The following is a 21,753-nucleotide window of genomic DNA, read 5'->3' as shown; positions in this document are numbered from 1 at the left end:
TCTATTAGCAATTTCAAGAGTTTTGTTTGTCATTCATCGTGGCTTTCAAATCCCCTGTTGAATGCATACATTAATGTGGTGAGGTGGCTGTGTATGTCAAGGAAGCTGACAGCAATGCTATCAAGATGTCAGACTCTGTTGAAGTCTGGACTCCTAGTTTGGTCATTTTAGGCAGAATGATCAGAGCTGAAACAAAGTTGAGTATGATGCATCTCTTGATCGTTCCAATAGAGATGTGGGTGAAGAAGTTCCTGAAAGATAGCCACTGGGCAGCAGCAATAGTGGGAGGTGATACTGGCAGAGGATCTCTCACATGAAACAGCAGTGAGCCTCAAGCTAACAAAAGAAGACAACGATAAAAAAACTTCTGAATATTTTATATTTTGAAATCCCCTTGATGGGACAATCCAAAAAGAAGCAAGCAAACAATATCAGCTTATAGAAATTTTGTGTTAATATATTTCACCTTATCAGGTCTCAGGCATCTGAGAATAATCATCTTTTTGATCTCATTCAAATTTGTATCCCATGGTCTTGGTAAGGGGACATTCTGTGGTTCTTTACTGTCATAGATTTTACGCCAGTCATTGAGTTGTGCAGCTACATGATTCCTATATTAAAACATCAAATACAAACATTCAGATGTCAACTTTGAATATAAATTAGAAATAAGAGCTTCTCTAAATGTCTACTTTCTCTGAGTTTCATGGTATTGCTGACTAGCATGTTGGCTCACCTGCAAATCAAATGTCAACTTCTCTAACCCCTGTACTACCGGTGTAGACTACATCTGGACATAGCATCTGTGAAGATTCTCAGTCATCCAGGTGAGGTTATCTGGAGGATGAGTCATGACAACTGAACTTCTTTCTTATTAAGTTGAAACATTTCATTACTCATTGAAGTAGCTTCTTCAGTCTGAGGAGAGTCAGTAGGAGACCCTGATATATCCTTCACATTGGTTTCACTTTTCCCTGGTCTTACCATTATTAGTCATTCACAATGGTCTTTCTGGTGTGTGGTCCTGATGATCAAGATGTACTCATTTTGGACCAAGAAGATAGGTGGTTTGAGAGAGGGGTCAGGAAGGCCATACATGTGCATATGGAATGGAGCACTTAGATACAATCTTTCTCATATTGCTGTTTCATCCATCCCCAGAAAGATCAGGACCACACACCAGAAATACCACTGTTAACGATTTTTAATGACCCATGACAATGGGTGGAGAAGGACTGCAGAGGTGAGATTTTCACTCAGCCCCTGTCCTTTGTCCATCTAACGAACCTATTCAGACCAGGGGAAAGTGAAACCAATGTGGAGGATATCTGGGTCTCCTACCAACTCTCCTCAGATGGAAGAAATTACTTGGACGAGTAGCAAAACATTTCAACCTAATAAGAAAGAAGCCCAGTTGCTATGACTCAACTTCCAGATATCTGGACATAGTATTTTTTAGAAGTAAACAGAAGACCAGTTCCATGTAATCCTGAGTGCAAGTCAATGCTTACTACTCAAGAGGAACCAACAGAAACAGCAGAGAGTAATACCTACCCTTGTTTGAAAATAGCAATGGCAGATCTAAATGCACACAAAAGGAAGGACCTATTTTCCCAAGCACTTTCCACCATGTTTACTTGATCTGCAGAACAATTCCTCTCTCAGGACATTACAGATGGAGTGGGACACAAAATAGCAAGGGAGTGGAACAGTGAGTTTCATGGACTTGTTCTTCCTCCAAAATGCCCAATTAATTCTAGCTTAGAACCATGTGTCACCAGACCAATCTTAAACAGATCTGTTTCAGCCGCACTCCATTAGAGCTCTAACTGCCAAGCTTTCCCTTTTTGCAGTTGCCTTTTTTTGCAGCAGCCACTTTGCTGACTGGGGCTGGTTACAGGGATGACATAACACCCCATTATAGAAGCTCCACTGGTTGCCAATATATTTCTGGGCACAATTCAAAATGTTGGTTTTAACCAATAAAGCCCTAAATGGCCTGGGTCCAAGGTATCTCAAAGGCTGCCTGGGGTCCTTTTTAAGAAGAAAGGCAACAAACAAAGAAACAAACAAACAAACAAACAAATATTCTTAGCAAATGGAAGTGGCTGAGGTCCCAGGATATAATCCTGTCATAGTAATAAGGTCGCGGTATATAAATTTCTGATGCTACCAGAGAAGCAATGGAAAATGTAGTTCCTTCAGTTCTTGGATGGTGGATTATGACTGTAAAGCAGTTTACAATGGGAATTATAGGGATCTATATATTTAAGCTTTTCACGATCTCTGCCAGGTGCCTTACATGTTCATTGCAAATTGAGAGCCAATGCCATTCTCACTGTAGTGCCGTAATAAAGAATGGAGAAGTGATAGCACAGAAGATTTCTTTGAGTGCATCAAAGTAGGTAGTGGAATTCAGTGGATCTAATTTGGGTCTATATTTATGTCGCCAGACATTTAGATAATATCTTGCAAAATAAACAGGGATCCCCAGTTCTGGGTGTGATTTCATCCATCACTTTAGACAAGGCCAGAGGATGTACCTAGTGTTCTGGAGAGGTACGCTAGTCCTTGAACTGGACTTCTCCATGCATTTATGTTCCCCAGCTTAGGTCTACCAAAAATGGTGGTGGGTGGCAGCACACTATTTTGACATCTGCCCAGTGCCCTGGCATGTCAGGCATACTGGGAGCTCCAAAACTGTAGCAGTCTCTCAGGCATCCACAGCAGCTGCTACCTCCTGAAATGCAAATAGCCTTGGGTCCTGAGGAAAACAGTATCTTAGTATTTCTTTTCCTTCTACCTATATCACTAACAGCTTGTAATCTAAGAAAACAAATTAAAGGTTTCATATCAGATTTTACTTTACCGCAGTCCTTTGAAAGCAGACATATCACTTGCACGAGATATTTCATCCCAGCTTTTATCTTGTAGCCAAGATGGATCGGGATTCTTGTACTTGCTCTTGAGGCCGACTCCTCCAGTTAATAAAAACATAAATTCTTGATGCTCCATTTCTTTCCTAGCCCTGTTTCAAAAAGTAAGGTCCAAGCATATTTTCTATCATACTTCAGTATTTTAATTTGAAATGCAAGTATAAGACAAAAAAAAACTTTAAAATCTTATTATAGTTGTGTAGTACAGCTCAATTTATTTACTAAATATTACTAAATATATATTATTACTAAATATATATTTTGTCTTTCTCCCACAAATCCCTAAAATATTAGTTTCTCCCACAAATCCCTAACATATTCTTTTACTGCTCCAGAAAAAGAAACATTCTATTGAGGGCTAGTGAGTCAGAGTTCAGGATCTGCCTTTATCATTAAGTTATGCTACAGTCACTTTAACTACTAGGTGATTGGTCAAGGGTTTACTGAAACCATACACCCACCTGCCAATACATTTTTGTTCTGTCCTTACTAAACTCCACTGGGTGGAATAGTTGCGGTCATGAACACATGGAAGGTATCGCAGGTTGATACAAACTTCTCCATTCCACAGCCACATTTCTGTCATTGTTCATACAGAAATGTTTAATTAACCTGGGAAGGTATGTTTTAAATGTTCACAGACCACACAGACCCTCTTTCTTTTTCACCTTTCTTTACTATTATTACTGTCCTCTTACCCATTCCTTTTCCCACTCATTCACCCACTAGCAGCCATCAGGGCAGAACACAGGCATCCCAATGTTCATAACCACAAAAACCAAAAACACATGCCGTGCATGCCGAACGAAATATACCTCATACTCACTCCAAAATATCAGATGTAGTTGCAAATAGCACTAATAATGTGCAGTCAATGGAACAAATACTGAAAGAAAAATGGCACTAACAGCAGGGCAAAACACCCCATCTAGTTGTCCTCTGTACAGGGACATGGAGGAAGGTAAAAAGGCAAAAAATAAACAGGAAATTCTAAAAGAATGAGGTATCTGACAAAATAACTAGAAAGACTAATTACTAACCTTCAGCCCAATTCTACTCTGAGTTTAATTTCCATAATTTGCATAAACAATGGTCTTAGGCTTTGTTGCTATACCAGTTTGGCTCTGTAAACTTCCCAGGGCTTGAAAGATACCGTTGCTTTCCTAGTTTTTAAGGTAGCCAAAACAAATCAATAAATTATCTCTGTTTATTATAAGATTCTAGAAAATACGAGCTCTTACATTAGAAGATTACAGCAAAGTAAAAATGAAAATAGCAGCTTATCCTTCTCAAACAGGGAACGACAAACATTGCAATACAAGTTGTATGTAAAATGGTCATTCAGATATCGAAGCCTTTTTTCCAAGATTTTAGACTTGTTACTGTAAAAAAATAAATATATATATACATTAAAAAAGTATATATAGAACACAGAAAATATTGATCTATATTTTCATATATACCTGTAATTACTGTAGTCAAAAACATTGCTGAGGTAGTCACACAAAGCAATTATAAAAAAGTTAAATAAAAAATTGGTTCTCATAGTTTAATAATGTCTAGTTATCTTAAGTCGTTACATTTGCAACTGCAAATACTTTCAAGCTCAAAAACAGACAAACTTAAAAAAAATTAAATATATTTAGAAAGTCACATCTAAAGATTGGCTGCAACTTGAAGCCAGCAGAAACTAAGCAAATGAAGTAAGTATTTACCTGTCATGAATAGAGTTGATGTAAAGGTTTACAAACCATGTGAGAGAATATTGGTACATAGGGTCAATATTAGCTAGATCAGCAATACTGAAGAACAGAACAGAGGAATGCTTCGCAATAGGTCTATAGCCTTCTCGAGACTGTGCTATTTTAATTTCTGTTTTTTCTGCAATCTAAAGAAAATGTCTCCCTTAGCAAATTATTCAAAATATATCCAAATAAACACACACGTTACCTCCCCTAGTTTCAAAAAAACAATACAATAGTATGCTAACCCATTTTTTCATTGTATTTTCTTACAAAACTGGGATCTGCAAAGTTTGGTATGATGCCATGGCATGTGCCATCATCTCAGGATATTGAATTGGCAGGTTTGTGTATCTGTACAATAAACATTACTCTGAATGAATAAGGACATGGAATCAAGCATTTACTTGAATTGTGAATCAAGCACTTTATAAGAGTCCAGGAACATTGGATTACACCATTCTTGTTAGGCAGATAAGAAGGCAGTCATTGGGCTTGATTTTAATGTGTGTATGCATACTATTTGTATACCAATATACAAACAGCTGGAGAAAAATGTTAGAATAAATTAGAACTTTAAATAACATGACAACAGAAATGGAGTGTGAGCTCTAAATGTAGAAGGAGTCAAGTTGTCAGGTTTCATGAGCCAGACACACAGAGACACTTATAGTTTCTTTTGGTGTTTATTACTCCTGTACCACCAGTGCTGCCTATAGAAGGTGAAGGGGGAGAGTGCAAAGACTGGTTCAAAGGGAAGCTGGAAATTCTTTGATTATTTTGATTCTGGTTGGAGATGTCTGGGATTTTTAAAGTGTGCTTCTCCTTCTCTGGTGGGATTTGGTAGGCCATATATTCAAATTTCAAGTCTAGCATACATAATTTAAAAAAAGATCCACACTGTAATCCTAATTACCTCAAATGAGGTGCTGCGGAACCAATATTTCTGTACTTATAGTAGCTATACAGTATATATCTTTAGGATATATATATAACAGTTTATACAATCTCCATCTATAAAATCAAAATTGCTTACCTGCTGTTTCTTTGTAATTTCATTAGACATTATTTTGGCTGAGTCTAAGATCATAATTGCACTTTCATCTTCTAAAATATTTACTTCAGAAGACTGTAACGTTTCTAAAATTTTATTTTCTATATCTTTCAGTTGTTTCTTATTGGCAGCTGACTGGAGGATAAGAGCATTCCGTTCCTCCTCTAATTCTGGTCTGAAAAGACAAATACTCATTAATACTTAATATAATGCAGCTGCTGTGACAATTTTGTTATGGTCCAATAACATCCAAATATTTTGTAAACAACAGAAATGCTGGGAAAATTTATGTTGATGTATACCGTAGGATTAAAAATTTCTCAGAAAACCACTGAAACAGTCTGTGTTCTTTCTGCACTCATTCATTCATTCATTCATTCATTCATTCATTCATTCATTCTATTTATATCCCACCTAACTGGCCTTGCGACCACTCTAGGCAGCTATTACTTAGCCTGCAGAACCTAGAGAACACCAGGGTGCAGGCAAATACAGTGGTGCCACACTTAACGGGTGCCCCGTTTAACGACGAATCCGCATAGTGATGAATTTTTTGCGATTGCTTTTGCGATCGCATTGCAATGGTTTAGATAGGAAAAAATCGCTTTGCGATGATTGGTACCGTTTCGCATACCGATCATCGCATAGCGATGATTTTCCAACAGCTGATTGGCAGTTCCAAAATGGCCAGCGGGTAAAAAAATGGTCGCCGGCTGTGTTTTCGCCCAGATTCCTCACTTACCGGGCAGCGAAAATGGCTGCCGTATGGAGGATTTTTGCTTAAAGGTGAGTTTTAAGCCCATAGGAACGCATTGAATGGGTTTCAATGCATTCCTATGGGCTTTTTAAAACCGCATAGCAACGAAATCACTTTGCAGCGATTTTTGCTGCGTGGATTATTGTTGCTATGCAGGGGCACCACTGTATACTCTGAATTGGCCATCCTGCATATCACAGCACTCTTGTCCGCTTCCCTTGTCATTTAGTCAGAATTCCAAAACATTCTTTCTTATTTACTTCTTTTCTTACTATCTGCTACTGAATGTTGCACAAAAAATAACTGTAGTCCACTCTGTAGCCCATTATCTACCATCATTATTTACTAATTTGTCTTCAGAAATAAAAACACAACGAACAAACATGCACAATATTTAATAGATTGTAAAAGGCTAAAATTCCACAGTGAAATGTTTTGACCTATTACGTCTCTGAAAAACTCACTAAATATGCTCTCACAGCAGTAATTATCCATTGCATTTTTATTTACTTCTAAATCTTCCTGCATACAACACACAAACATACCTCTCTTTTGCAACAACAATACCGAGAAGCTGATCTTCAAGTCCTTCAGGAGTAATCATGAAGTTGAGTAAAGAAACCTTTGTAGCCAGTTCAGGCAAATAATGTGGATTCCTTAATTTGGTAGTAATATAAAATTTGAAATCAAAGGAGTATTCGATAATTGTCTCTCCAAGCCGAATGCAATCCATGCCCCCTGGTATTGAAAACAGAAATATATATATATATATATTTTCTGTGTACAAAAAATACTAATTCTGCAATCAAAAGACAGTAAGTTTCAAGCTAAAGCAAATTTAGCAGTCTGACAATACAAAATAACAACTGTTCAAATTGACATAGCATGACAAGCTGTAGCTACTCAAAAGCAGAGGCTTCTACAGTATATTACTCCTTGCAGCCATGTTGGAGAAAAAGGGATGGCAAAGCATGAGAGCACAGCAGGAAGCTCAAAACATTGGTGTAGCATAGTGGGGCCCAGGTGTGCTTGGACTGTGACCTCCAGCAACCCTGGCCAGCACAGTTGGCGGTGAAGGATTCTTGGAGCTGCAGTCCCAGAACACCTTGGAGCACAGTACGTATTGAATATTTATTTACTGAAATATTTCTTCAAAACTGTTTTGCTCAGACTTGAAGGGAAAAGTGTATATGATAATATATATCTGTTATTCCTATAAGGGTTACCATACCCTTACTAAAATAATACCGTGTGCAACATCAAAATCAATTACAGATGTCTCATGCAAATAATGTCACAACCCCCCACTCAAAACAATAAAAAAATCCTTCCATGTTTTACCTTCAACTGTCCCTAGGCAGCAGTATTTAAGAGACAAAAAGAAAAGAATTTATTGATGCAACAGGCCAATATCCAAGTGCATAGTTTGGAAGTTGTAACTGTTCTTATACCTTGTTTAAAAGTCTGTCTCAACAGCAGTGGTTCTAGGGAAGGATCTATTTCTTCCCCAACATTTTCGAGTAGAAGTGGAGTCCCAAACTGAATGCAGTTTTCTAGTGTTCTCATGTAGTCTGTGTCTGTGAACTTTATGACACTCAGCCTGTTCTCTCTTTCAGAGTTTTTTATCCATTTATTTGCTTGACCTTGGGGATCAATCATTAATGGCCTAGAACACATCAGATTTTTTAATAGAAGAAATAAAGCTTAATAATAAATTGCTATCTACTATATAACAGCCTAGTTTTAAAAATCTGTAACTATGATTGCAGTGGCAAGCAAAGAGAATATTATAATGAAATCCACATGATTTTATTTGAGTGAATTGTCTCTGGATTTATAATCTAAATGAATATTAAAGGCAAAACACTGTAGGAAAAATTACTAATTATTGACAAAACTGAAATATACCATTGATGTAAACTAGTTTTGTAGCCACTGTATGTATAGAAATAGCCATACTGAAAATAGAAACTATATAGATCCAAATACAACTTCTTAGATCCTGTTATATTTTATATATACTGGACAAAATCCTATTACACAGTTAAATCAGCAGGGCAATGGTGTAATTCATGGGTCAAACAGTCACTAATTAAGGAATCACCACTCTGATTCCTCCTTATACATACTTGAGAGGCTTTATACATGACAAGGAATCCAAGTAGTGACTTGTTAATTAGTGGCAAAGTGCCACTGTTAGTTACATTATTGTTCTTCTACTGGCAACAACTATAGGATATGAATTTGACAAAAGTATATTAAAAATTAATTGTCATCTATTTCCTATCTCACTTTGAATTTGTTATATATAATACATATATCAACATAAATTTTGGTGTTGATGAATGTGCAATTATCTATATTGAAATAGGCAAATTCTCACAGGGTAGTAATTACCTCACTAATTAAGAGTTTATTCAATATTTGAGAAGCAGAAAGTCTATAAAAACCTAAGCATCCACAAAAATCTCATTATAAATTGGAAGGAACTGAAATCATCATTCATGAATATGTACTTCAACAGAGTACTCAAACAGAACCCTCTGGTCTGCCTCCATGCACCAACAACATACTGAGTAATAAGAAGTGCACCAACAAGAATGAGAAAGAAGTGGAAAATGTTAAATGTATTAAAATGTTGCACACTTAGTACCCTAAGAGGGAAACAGATACCTTCCTATTCTTAAGGAACTCTTAAATTAACTTATAAGTTACCTAGAGCACAATTTAGTCACCTTAAATAAAAATACTGGTAATCTATATAATGAACATACTGTATATAGTGAAATATAAACATAAACAAGTTTTAAAAGCTATCAGTCATTACTGCAATAAATTTTGGTTGTGTATTTAATTTTAAAAAGTTTACCTACCAACGTCTAGAATTGTCAACAATCACACCATTATCTATAGAAAACTGGTCTGTTGGAAGACCTGCGATATTCCAGGCTCTTATTTTTATCGGGTCACCAAGTGTTTTACTCAAAGAGAAGACTTCAGAACAAGGTATATTTTTCTCCTATAGAAACAAAACAGATATATCTTTTACCTAGATTTTTTAACATGTAAGCTTTATAAGCTAGATTGTCGTAGATCGTCATTCTATGAAGATCTGGCAGCTACTATTTTAAAAAGTCCCCAAGAAAGAGCTGCTGTTCATTCTTGGAGACTTTAACTCTAGAGTTGGTGCTGATTACAATTACAATTCTTGGCCCACTTGTCTAGGCTGTTTTGGCACTGGCAAGATGACATAAAATGGCCAATGCTTGATGGTGTTTTGGTGTTACTATGGTCTTTGTGTCAGCAACACGTTCTTTAATACTAAGCTTCAACACAGAGTCTCTTGGAAACTTCCAAGATTGAAGCATTGGCATCAGCTCGATTTGATCCTCACTAGACACTCTAGCCTTCCTAGTATTACAATCATATGCAGTTATCAGGGTACTGATTGTGATACTGAGCAGTCCCTGGTGTGTAGCAGAGTAAAACTGCAAATAAAAAGATTGTATCACATGAAAAAGGAAGGAAGACCACGTATTGACATCAGCATGATTCGCGATCAGAGAAAAGTGGATGAATTTGCCCAAACGCTTGAGGAAATTCTTCCAGGTCTGGCTGTTGCAAATGCACCTGAACTATGGGAACATTTTAGGAACACTGTTTATAACATTGCCTAGTCCACATTTGGCAAGAAGACCAAAAAGATGGCCGACTGGTTCGAAGCCCATTCGGAGGAGTTGATGCCAGCCATCAAGGAAAAGAGGAGAGCTCTAGAAGCATACAAAGAGTGTCCTAGTGAGTACCACTAGCAGGTTCTTCAAGTTGCTTGTAGCCAACAGACTGCCAGGAAATGTTCTAATGATTATTGACTTCAGCTCTGCTCTCAGATACAGATAGCAGCAGACACAGGTAACATCAAGGGAATGTATGACGGTATCAAGCAGGCTTTAGGTCCAATACAAAAGAAATCTACTCTTTGAAGTCTGCCACAGGCTGATCATCCAGGACTGGGCACAGCAAATGGAACGCTGGGTGCAGCACTACTCTGAACTATATTCCAGACAGAATGTAGAAACTGAAGAGGCACTAAATAACATCGAGTGCCTGCCTGTCTTGGAAGAGTTGGACAGCGAACTTTGTTTGGGATCCTTTTTGCTGTTATGCTGAAGCACACTTTTGGAACAGCAACAGAAGGTGTCTATCTCTGGACTAGATCAGATGGAAAGCTCTTTCATCTCTCTAGATTGAGACCGAAGACCAAATTCCAGCTGAAATGCATGCGGGACTTCCTCTTCTCTGATGATGCAGCTGTTGTTGCCCATTCTGCCGAAGACCTGAATCAACTACTTACGAATCATTTTAGCAAGGCCTGCCAAGATTTTGGATTAACAATCAGCCTGAAGAAAACATGTCATGGGCCAGGGCGTCGCCTCACCTCCCTCTATTACCATCTCCACCCACGAAATGGAGGTTGTTCATGATTTGTGTACCTTGGCTCAACAATCTCTGACAGTCTCCCTAGATGTCGAGCTGGATAAACGCATTGGCAGATCCAGGTACAGTGGTGCCTCGCAGAACGAGCGCCCCGTAGAGCGATGAATTCACTCTACGGTGACGCTTTTGCGATTGCTAATGCGATCGCACAGCGATGCCCCCAATGGGCGAAAATCGCAGAGCGAAGGTCGGTAAGCGGTTCGCTTACCGACCTTCGCTTTGCGACCTGCCGATCAGCTGTTCCGCAGCTTCAAAATGGCCACCGGAACAGCCGAAAGGGCCGGCCGCAGCGTTTTCGCGCCCTTGGTAAGCAAGGGGAGGACGCGAAAACGCTGCCGGAACAGCCGAAATGGCTGCGCGCAGCGTTTTCGCGCCCTCCCCTCGCTTACCAAGGGTGCGAAAACGCTGCGGCCGGCCATTTCGGCTGTTCCGGCGGCCATTTTGAAGCCGCGGAACAGCTGATCGCAGCCATTTTCGCGCCCTCATTAAGCGAGGGGAGGGTGCGAAAATGGCTGCCGGCCATAGAAGGACATCGCTGTACGGTAAGTAAATCAGCCGACTGGAACGCATTAAACTAAGTTTAATGCATTCCAATGGCTTTTTTCTTTCCGTACAGCGATGTTTCACACAGCGAGGGTTAATCCGGAACGGATTAACCTCGCTGTGCGAGGCACCACTGTATATAGAACCTGTGTCCTGAGTACACTTGTGTACTGCCCAATCTCCCTAAGGAGCACTTAGCACTTGGTCAGAGAGTTTGACAGGCCACTTACCTGCCACCTTTGTGCTGAGGCAAGTTCCAAGACCTCAGCAGTGCGTAGTGTAAGCCCCTTGAACACGTCTGACCTTAAAAGAACACTTTTACCCAGTACTTTGCAACTACAGACAAATGGCCTTTGTGATTCCTTAGAACTCACAACAGCTCGGTTAGGTAGGACTCTTAAACATAGCTAGTTTGTGGCCCTCTCCACCTCCTGGATTTAGCCAGACCCTGCTGTTCAAGAGATCAATCCTTTGTAAGGATTTTTTATAATTAATTTTTATTAGAAAAATAGAGTTTGATAGAATCAGTTTATATTGCTCAAGCTTTAGCATAAGGAACATATTCAAAGAGTATTACAGTTAAATAAATACAGTCCCGAAACCAGCAAAATCAGGGAGCTGGACAGAGGACGGATTGTATTTGTCTTCAGTGTGGAAACGATTGTCACTCTTTATTTATTTTATTTATTCTATTTATACCCCGCCTATCTGGTCATTGTGACCACTCTAGGCGGCTTACAACATATAATACAGCACAAATATAAGAAAAATTATAACACAATTAAACAATTCTACAAGATGGAAAACGTATGAAATGAATCAAATAGAGAGAGGAGGGGAAATATCAGGAATTAAATGGGGGGGGGGGAGGCCTGCCTAAACATTCATGTTTTTAATTGATTTTTAAAAGTACCCAGCGAGCGAGCTGCGCGAATCTCCGGAGGCAGATTGTTCCAGAGGCGAGGAGCCACTGCCGAGAAGGCCCGGTTTCTTGTTTTTTTCGTTCCAGGCCTCCCTCAGCGTCAGGCTCCTCAGCCTCACCTCACTCTCAAATTGGCCATCTCAGCTACACTAGACGCTGTTCCAAGACCTCTATTCAGAGCACGTTCCCATAGTCTCTCGAGACTGAAGGATGCCTACACATGAGCCATATCTCCAGAATCAATTAAGTTGCATGGATTCTCAATTTCTAACAAGGCAAGGAGAGAGGCAAGGTAAAAGCAGTGGTAAAAGAAGATCTTGTTCTCCCAGTTACTCCAATGTTCAGGAATATGTTATGGACATTAGCCTCTTGTGGGATTTCTTGAATTACAATATTTTCCCCCTTAAGCTGTTACATCTATATCTCAACTGTTAAAAACCCCCAAATCAAAACAAAAAAACATTGAGTGTGTTTTATGAGAATTGAACTGTGCTCCAAGAACTGCAGACACCCGTATGTAACCCAGGAATATATCTTGTGATTGTCTGTCTCCCTAGTGATTTATGCTGTTTGCATTTGGTGGAGCATACATACATCACATTCCTTGCAAAGTATATGTTTGCAATTGTGTTGATTTAGTAATAGAGGAGACAGTGGGAGACAGAAGTTTGTAACTAATTACCCATTACGCTATGCAATATGAAGCGTTGTTGTTATTGTTGTTTAGTCGTTAAATTATGTCCGACTCTTCGTGACCCCATGGACCAAAGCACACCAGGCCCTCCTGTCTTCCACTGGCTCCTGGAGTTTGGTCAAATTCATGTTGGTTGCTTCGATGACACTGTCCAACCATCTCATCCTCTGTCGTCCCCTTCTCCTCCTGCCTTCACACTTTCCCAACATCAGGGTCTTCTCCAGGGAGTCTTCTCTTCTCATGAGATGTCCAAAGTATTGCGGCCTCAGCTTCAGGATCTGTCCTTCCAGTGAGCACTCAAGGTTAATTTCCTTCAGAACGGATAGGTTTGTTCTCCTTGCAGTCCAGGGGACTCTCAAGAGCCTCCTCCAGCACCACAATTCAAAACAATCAATTCTTCGGCAGTAAGCCTTCTTTTATTATTATTATTATTATTATTATTATTATTATTATTATTATTATTATTATTATTATTATTATTATTATTATTATTATTATTATTATTATTATTATTGTTATTGTTATTGTTACTGTTATTGTTATTGTTATTGTTATTAATTTGATTTATATCCCGCTCATCTGATCGGATTGACCACTCTGAGCGACTTCCATAAAATATACAATAAAGCATTAAAAATTATTACAAATAAACAACACCACATATAATAAAACAAAAATTAAATAGAAAATAAAAGAAAATTAAGTATTGACAGGAGGGAAGGCCTGAACATATAACCATGTTTTTAGCTGATTCTTGAATGTGCCCAGTGCAGGGGCCGCACGAATCGCTGGAGGAAGGTTGTTCCAGAGGCGAGGAGCCACCGCCGAGAAGGCCCGATTTCATGTTCTTTCCTTCCGGGCCTCCCTCGGCGTTAGGCTCCTCAGCCTCACCTCCTGGCTCGTACTTCCATACATCATTACTGGAAAAACCATAGCTTTGACTATGCGGACCTTTATCGGGAAAGTGATGTCTCTGCTTTTTAAGATGCTGTCTAGGTTTGTCATCACTTTCGATGGCGTCTTTAAATTTCGTGGCTGCTGTCACCATCTGCAGTGATCATGGAGCCCAAGAAAGTAAAATCTGTCACTGCCTCCATATCTTCCCCTTCTATTTCCCAGGAGGTGATGGGACCAGTGGCCATGATCTTAGTTTTTCTGATGTTGAGCTTCAGACCGTTTTTTGCACTCTCTTCTTTCACCCTCATTACAAGGTTCCTTAATTCCTCCTCACTTTTTGCCATCAAAGTGGTATCATCTGCATATCGGAAGTTGTTGATATTTCTTCCGGCAATCTTAATTCCCGCTTGGGATTCCTCCAGTCCGGCCTTTCGCATGCTGTATTCTGCATATAAGTTAAATAAGCAGGGAGACAATATACAGCGTTGTTGTACTCCTTTCCTAATTTTGAATCAATCAATTGTTCCATATGCAGTTCTAACTGTTGCTTCCTGTCCCACATATAGATTTCTCAGGAGATAGATAAGGTGGTCAGGTACTCCCATTTCTTTAAGAACTTGCCATAGTTTGTTATGGTCCACACAGTCAAAGGCTTTTGCTTAGTCAATGAAGCAGAAGTAGATGTTTTTCTGGAACTCTCTGGCTTTCTCTATAATCCAGCGTATGTTAGCAATATGGTCTCGAGTTCATCTGTCCCTTTGAAATCCAACTTGTACTTCTGGGAGTTCTCGGTCCACATACTCCTGATGCCTACCTTGGAAGATTTTGAGCATAACGTAGCTAGCGTGTGAAATGAGTGCAATTGTATGGTAGCTGGAGCATTTTTTGGCACTGTCCTTCTTTGGGATTGGGATGTAGACTGATGTTTTCCAATCCTCTGGCCACTGCTGAGTTTTCCAAACTTGTTGGCATATTGAGTGTACCACCTTAACAGCATGATCTTTTAAGATTTTAAATAGTTCCACTGGAATGCCATCACCTCCACTGGCCTTGTTATTTGCCATGCTTTCTAAGGCCCACTTGACTTCACTCTCCAGGATGTCTGGCTCAAGGTCAGCAACCACACTATCTATGTTGTCTGGGACATTCAGATCTTGCTGATATAATTCCTCTGTGTATTCTTGCCACCTCTTCTTGATGTCTTCTGGTTTTGTTAGGTCCCTACCATTTAGGAACCATTATTAAAATGCATCAATATTATCTCCATCACCATTTGCTGCACAAACACCAAAATCAACAACACCCATTTTGTTGCCCCTAGATCTGTATAGGGATACAAAATCTATTTCTGATTGAGAGATAACTGGCAGAAACTCTTTTGGAAATAAAAGTGAAGTATTTTAAACCAATACTACCTTACACAGTTTGCTCCAGTCTTTGGTACAGTCTTGGCGAAAGCCAGCAGTGAAAGCACCCAAATAAGCTATTACTCCAGCTGATACTAGCACATCTCCTGTTAAATTGTCATATGTATTTTGAAGATCATTTGCAGCATTAGACCATCTATGAGAAAACACAAGACAGAATTAGGATAAAATGTTTTATTATTGAGTACTTCACTTATATTAATTCTTTTTTCCTTTGTTATAAGGATTTAAGATGGGGTTTGGACCTTATTAGAGGATAACTGTCAGGATAAGAGTATTCTAAGTTATGGAGCAGCCTTCCCATTTTGCCCAACACAATTCCTATGGTCTTTTTGTTATCAGGCAGAGGTATTTTATGTGACTTATATAGTTTGGGCCTCTGACTTTTAAAATCTGTGGCCAGTGTCCTGTTCATTTTTATCACACTCAGAAAAGTATCATGGAAGTGGATACAGTTAATTGATGAGGTGCCAGCTGTGCATTGGTTGTGTGCCTGGGATGTGCCTCGCTCATCTCTTAACCATGGCTGCTTCCACAATTTTCTCTCCATGCATGATAAAAAGTAACAAGAGACTGACCTGTGTATATAGTGGTGCCTCGGCTTATGAACGTCTTGACTTGTGACCAATTTGAGTTACAGCCAGCTCTGGTTGCAAAATTTTGCTTTCACTTGTGTCCGGCGCTTTGAGATACGACTGGAAAAAAGGCTCCTTCCCTCCTTTCCTGCCCCTTTTTTAATCTTAGAGGTCATTTTAGGTTAAAAAAAGTCTCGCCCTGATGGATGGATTAACCGCTTTTGTATTAGTTCCTATGGGAACTAATGCTTTGAGATACAACCCAAAAATGGCTTGAATGGATTAATTGCGTTTCAATTTATTCCTATGGGAAATGGTGCTTTGAGTTACAACCAACTTGAGTTACGACAATCATCCTGGAACAAATTAAATTTCCAACTCAAGGGACCACATTATTCATATATTGTGTGTTATGACATTGGTTTTGTTATAATCTAGGCTGCCTTCAATCACTGAATGCTTACTTTAAAAGGAATGTTTTAAATCCTTGTACATAAGGAACATTGAAAAAAGTGTGTACTTGCAAGTAAGTAATCTGTATTTTTCTCTAACCTTGATTTTTCTCCACCAAGTCCTCCAATCAGCTTTTCTGCTCTTTCTAGCTTTTTAGCACATAAATCCACCTGAAATTCTAGCTGAGCTTTTTCTTCAGTTTTCTCAGAAAAAGTTTGTTGTAAAGCGTCCAAACGATCTTCAACAGCTTTAAGTTCATCTCTCTTCTGATTTAGTAGTGCCATCGTCTGCGCTAATGACTGCTGTGCTTCTGCTAAACGGGCTTTCTTAGGAGCAACCACCTATTTGACATATTCATCAAAAGCTCACTAAATTGCCAACAAATAATTATAAATTAATTGAGAACAAATAGAAACAATTAAATTTAGAAAAATTAATGGGTTTAGTTAAAAAAAATGAAGGTGGTATGCCTGAATAATTTCCATTTCCATGAATTAATTAAAATTAATTAAAAACCTAATCTGGGTGATAGATAGGTAGATAAAACTTTATTATGCTCAAAAGACCAGCCACCTAATCTGGATAGGTTTCACTTCTTCTGAAAGAGCAAGTAAATAACCTGGAAATATTCCTAGATCCAGCACTGTTACATGAGACTCATGTGAACCCTATGGCATAAAGTGCCGCTTACAAGCTTTGGTTGGCTCACCAGCTATGACTGTGCCTGGGCAGAGATAGCCATATTGATTATTTATTTGTTTCATTTGCAGCCCACCCCAGTGAGCTAAAAAAGGCTTATGTGCTTCTCCCCTTGTGAGATAATTCAGAATAAGAAAATGTGACCTCCCTAAGATCATCCAGTGATCTTTGTCCTGCCCAAGATCATCCTGTGATCTTTGTAGCCATGTGGGAATGCCAAGCCAGGTCTCCAAATCCTAATCACTTTGATCATGTTGATTCATGCTTTGGTAATTCCCAACTGGATTATAACCATGTATTGTACTCTGAGCTGCCCTTGAAGCTTCAATTAGTGCTAAATGAAGCTGCTAGGATTTAACTGTTATAGCCAGCTTGCTCAGGATTTATATATCCCAAGTGAGCGAGCAAGTAAGCTGTCGTTCCAAACCTTGGGTCTCCAGATATTCTTAGCCATAACTCCCCCAAATCCTAGCCAGCATAGCTAGTGGTGAAGGCTTCTGGGAGTTTCAGTCCAAGAACATCTGGGGATCCAAGGTTGGGAACCACTGCTCGAAAGAGTTTGATGGTGAAACCTTCAGATGAGAGCAGGTTAGGATATCTAGGCAGAAGAGATTTTTATATTCTAAGGGCTTTCCTTCCCCACTTGTTCTAATTTTACGTTGATCCCCAGAGAAGTTGAGTCTTTTAGTGTTTACATAATTTGCAGGTGCTTGTACCATCCAGCGACCTAGAAAAACGCATCCATGTACAGTATTCTTCTTTTCTTTTTAATAAGAAATTACATTGGTGATTATTATGTTCTGAAGAGAGAAGTCTGTGTGCACATGCTTAAGACTGTGAAGTCAAGCCAGAACCCAAAGATTTCTGAAGTGTAAGGGACACTTGAGGAAGTTCAATCCAACCTAGAGAGCCAAAAGGGAATTAGTAGGGTTTTAAGGACAGCTGCTTTCTGCATTCCAAGAACATAGTGGGAAATCAGCATTGACAGTGACAAAAAAGACAGACCTCCACTGGATTTCTAAACTTTGGTGAACTTCACTTGCCCATCTCTGTCTTTTAATTCTAACACTTCTTATATATCTTTATAAGTATCCTATCTGCTCATGTGCATATACATTCATGTATATTGTTTCTGAATGTGAAAGTGGGTTCTTACTAGCAGGGCTTTTATGACATACCTTTGCTACTCTGTCATAAACTTCCATTGCCATAATCCATTTACATAAACCTTCTGCAGCTGAGGATGCTTTAGCCACTTTGGGTGGATCGAACTCAGGATTAGTTAAATACTCAGAACGGATCTTCTGCATCACAGATACCTAAATAAAAATACATCATAAATATTTGGAAACGGTATAGGCCAGTAACAAGACATCCTGAAAACCTGTTATTACCCACCACTCCACTTGAGTATCTGTTATTGTCAGCCTGTACTTATCCCTTGCCTATCTCCCTTTATCTATGTAATTTGGCAAATGATACTTTACAAATCTCTGTATATTGAAAATAGGGAACACTGCAAAAAAGAATTCATAAATGGGATGGAAAAGTACACAATTCCTCTCTATGATTCTCTTCTGCAAAGGCCCACTGTGTAAATGTTTCCTCAGCTTTGTTTCTTTCCAGTTTGGGTGCCCAGTTGAGTAAAACTATTAAAAATCATCTGGGCAGCAGGTGTAGAGGGAAAGGGCAGATGCAAGAGCTTCCTGTCTCACTGATTTTCCCATGGAAATGCCTTCTTAGATTCTGCATTAAGCAGTACGTGGAAAATCTTCTGTTCTCCTTGCACTGTTCAATTGCCTCCTGAATGATCATTTCTCATCTCGTGGACTCTCACACCACAGCTGTTGTTACCTGTTCCTGCCAGAAAATCTTTCTACTCTAGCCTGCAATAAGTAGCTATATCTAGCCAGCATGGTGAGTGGAAAGAAGGGCAGTAATCACATGTGATGTGAGAAGAACATTTATGGCTGTCTCACTAAAAAGACAAAAGCAAATTCTTTACTGTAATAGATATTTCTGCTATATAATCATTTATTATATTTACTATTTGAGAAATGAACAAAAGACTTACAGGAATGTTATCCTTATCATACTCTTTCAAATCTCTTAGGAAATTCATGTCACCCAAAAGTTTTTTGCTGGGCCCCCAGTAGTCTAAAATCTATGAAGCAAAGTTAAGAAGTAATTAAAATATTTTTAAACAAAGGAAAGTGAGAGCATGGAGAAAATTGTCTAATAAAGACAGTTATACACAGAGGATCACAAAATTTAAAGAGAGAATATACAGAGAATGAAATAATTGTCTCTGTCTGGGCACTGCATATGTCATACTTAACAATCCACCATGAATGTTCTGGTTTAAAAACTGGTTTTCTTCAAAATAATTATAACTCTATGCCACAAAATCAGTGAAGCAGCAAATTAATTTTTTGAAAATGAGATCATTAGCATAGGCAATGTTCCCTACAATGACCTACAATACTGCACTAAGATTGCCAAGACAAATTACGTTATCACACTAGGAACTGCCCTTACACTGAAGGTAGGCTTCAGTTTAAAATCAAAATACATATTCAGACTATGGAGCAAAGGCAGCACCTTCACTATACTCAGGGCCCACAGATCTTGGTGGGCAAAAACCTAGTGGTTCACTCTGCACATCACCTCCGAAAAGAATTCCTGGCATGTACATGGTCCATTGTGACCCCAGAAGTGGTTCCTGAGATGTCCTGTGACCACTCCTACTCTAAATGACAGATGGTATACAACAAGGGGGAAAACTGTATTTGAAAAAAGAAAACAACAACAACTATTTATACAAGTTGCAGCTGCTAAGACAACAATTATCTTACCTCCCAGGGAGGTTTTGTACAAATTTGTTACTGTTTTTTTCTATGCAGAATAATGCTTTTTAAAGCATCCAGGGAAGCAACAGTTTAATCCATTTTTACCATCTCCCACAAAATGATGGGTGCTCAAATTACCTTAATGAGGAATTATACAGAATGTGACTCTGTCATCCTTAAAATACAGCCTGTCTAATTAGGATGAGCTTTGCAGTTAGAAGTGTCTACTGTAGTTTTATTCTTAGCTCTTTTACCTTGCCTCCAATTCCTGAAGGGTCTGCAACTTTTTCTGGTTTTATATCCTTCATGACACAGATGGCAGCCATAACAAGTTTAACACCTGAAGGTGGATTCTTCATTGATTTTACAATTGTAATATCTGCAGGCTAAAATAATATATATTTAACTTAAAGTATATAACACTCCCCAAAAATGTTACAGATTAAAACAAAGGTTCATATTTTAAGAGAGAATGACTATAAACAGACCACAAAGGATTCATAGCAAATTCAGTTTTGAATGCATATCTAGCATTTATGTAACAGAAACAAAGAACAACTCAAATTATAGTGGTTGGAAACTGTAAGAAATTGATAGTCCAATGAATTTCATTTATACTATAGTTCTGGCGAGAAAATATAAGCAGAGGACACTAACCAAACCCCTCACAGATTATGCCTCTGCATTGCTGATATAGTAAAGAAGAATCTTGTAGACATATTGGCCAAACCTCTGTTATTAGGATAATCAATCACATTAGAGTAGGATCATTGAATCAATGAGGATTTGTTGAATCACCTCTTCTGGAACTCCCATTGATTCAAATGGGCCTACTCTAACCATAACTTACTTTAGCAAAGTAAGTCACAGTTAGGGTAGGCACATTTGAATCAACTGAACATATGGAGGAGCAACTCACTAAATTCCCAACTGGACTACTCTAGTGTATTTACCACACTAAGCAACAGGATTTTGGCCATTATTTTTTAAGTGGGATGAAGGAGGGACATATTAAACATGAACATTTTTCCTAGAGTAAAATTGATGTCTAGACATACATGCTCTCACACACAAGACAACTAAATAGAGACTTCCAGGAGGGCAGTGAACTGTTAAAAATACATACTATTGGAATGGTTAGGACAAGGAGGAGGCAGGAAGAGGTTAAATACAATATTCCCATCTTTTCTTTTCCACTATGTTCTTTTAAAGATCATTCCATTGGAACTAAAGGCAAGCGACAAATTACATTGATGTGCCACAGGAATCTACTTTTATATTAGATTGATGTATTCATCTGTCCAGTGCCTGCTCTGATTGGCAGTGGCTTTCTCCACTGTGTCAAGCAGAAGCCTTTTCCATTACCTGCAGCCTAATAGTTCATTAGAAAGGTCACCAGTCGAATTCAGGATCTCACTGTTGCTGAGCAATGGGGAGCCTCCTTTTTGACCAAACGAAAAGACGCCATTTCAGCTCTCTTTCACATACTGTTATACTACTTATTTAACTTGCCTTCAGAGTGTCAAGTGCGGACAGTGCTGCCTCCAAGGCCGGAATTGCCTCTGCAAGGTCACTCTCACATTCATTCTTCAGTGCTTGGGCTTCTGCTGCTTTTTCTGTAGCAAGCTCTTCATCTATTTTTACAGTTTTGCTTTTTGCTTCAACTTCTGCAGACTCTTTCTCTATAACCTGAGGAAGGAATAAAAGTATG

The 21,753-nt window shown here is 38.8% G+C and overlaps 1 protein-coding gene across 3 annotated transcripts in view; it reads right to left on the bottom strand.

Annotated features, from left to right (window-relative positions):
- The window catches only part of DNAH12 (dynein axonemal heavy chain 12), a 144,101-nt gene that overhangs the window by 27,009 nt on the left and 95,339 nt on the right, over positions 1-21,753 (bottom strand). For 2 of the 3 annotated variants that reach the window (XM_078385322.1, XM_072989607.2), the window contains exons 49-62: positions 21,555-21,731; positions 20,297-20,428; positions 19,268-19,357; positions 18,372-18,512; positions 16,594-16,835; positions 15,455-15,602; positions 9,363-9,508; positions 7,941-8,155; positions 7,035-7,227; positions 5,715-5,907; positions 4,652-4,824; positions 4,178-4,318; positions 2,870-3,028; positions 467-611 (exon numbers count right to left, since the gene is read on the bottom strand). In XM_078385322.1, coding sequence (XP_078241448.1) covers positions 467-611; positions 2,870-3,028; positions 4,178-4,318; positions 4,652-4,824; positions 5,715-5,907; positions 7,035-7,227; positions 7,941-8,155; positions 9,363-9,508; positions 15,455-15,602; positions 16,594-16,835; positions 18,372-18,512; positions 19,268-19,357; positions 20,297-20,428; positions 21,555-21,731 — 2,295 coding nt within the window. Of the gene's footprint in view, positions 1-466; positions 612-2,869; positions 3,029-3,976; positions 4,100-4,177; positions 4,319-4,651; positions 4,825-5,714; positions 5,908-7,034; positions 7,228-7,940; positions 8,156-9,362; positions 9,509-15,454; positions 15,603-16,593; positions 16,836-18,371; positions 18,513-19,267; positions 19,358-20,296; positions 20,429-21,554; positions 21,732-21,753 lie in introns of all 3 variants that reach the window. The other variant, XR_013541652.1, reaches the window with a different exon arrangement.

This window comes from Pogona vitticeps, chromosome 2 (genome assembly GCF_051106095.1).
Source record: "Pogona vitticeps strain Pit_001003342236 chromosome 2, PviZW2.1, whole genome shotgun sequence".
Taxonomy (NCBI): Eukaryota; Metazoa; Chordata; class Lepidosauria; order Squamata; family Agamidae; genus Pogona; species Pogona vitticeps.
Note: the sequence above shows the minus strand (reverse complement) of the source record. Positions and strands in the feature narration are given on the sequence as shown.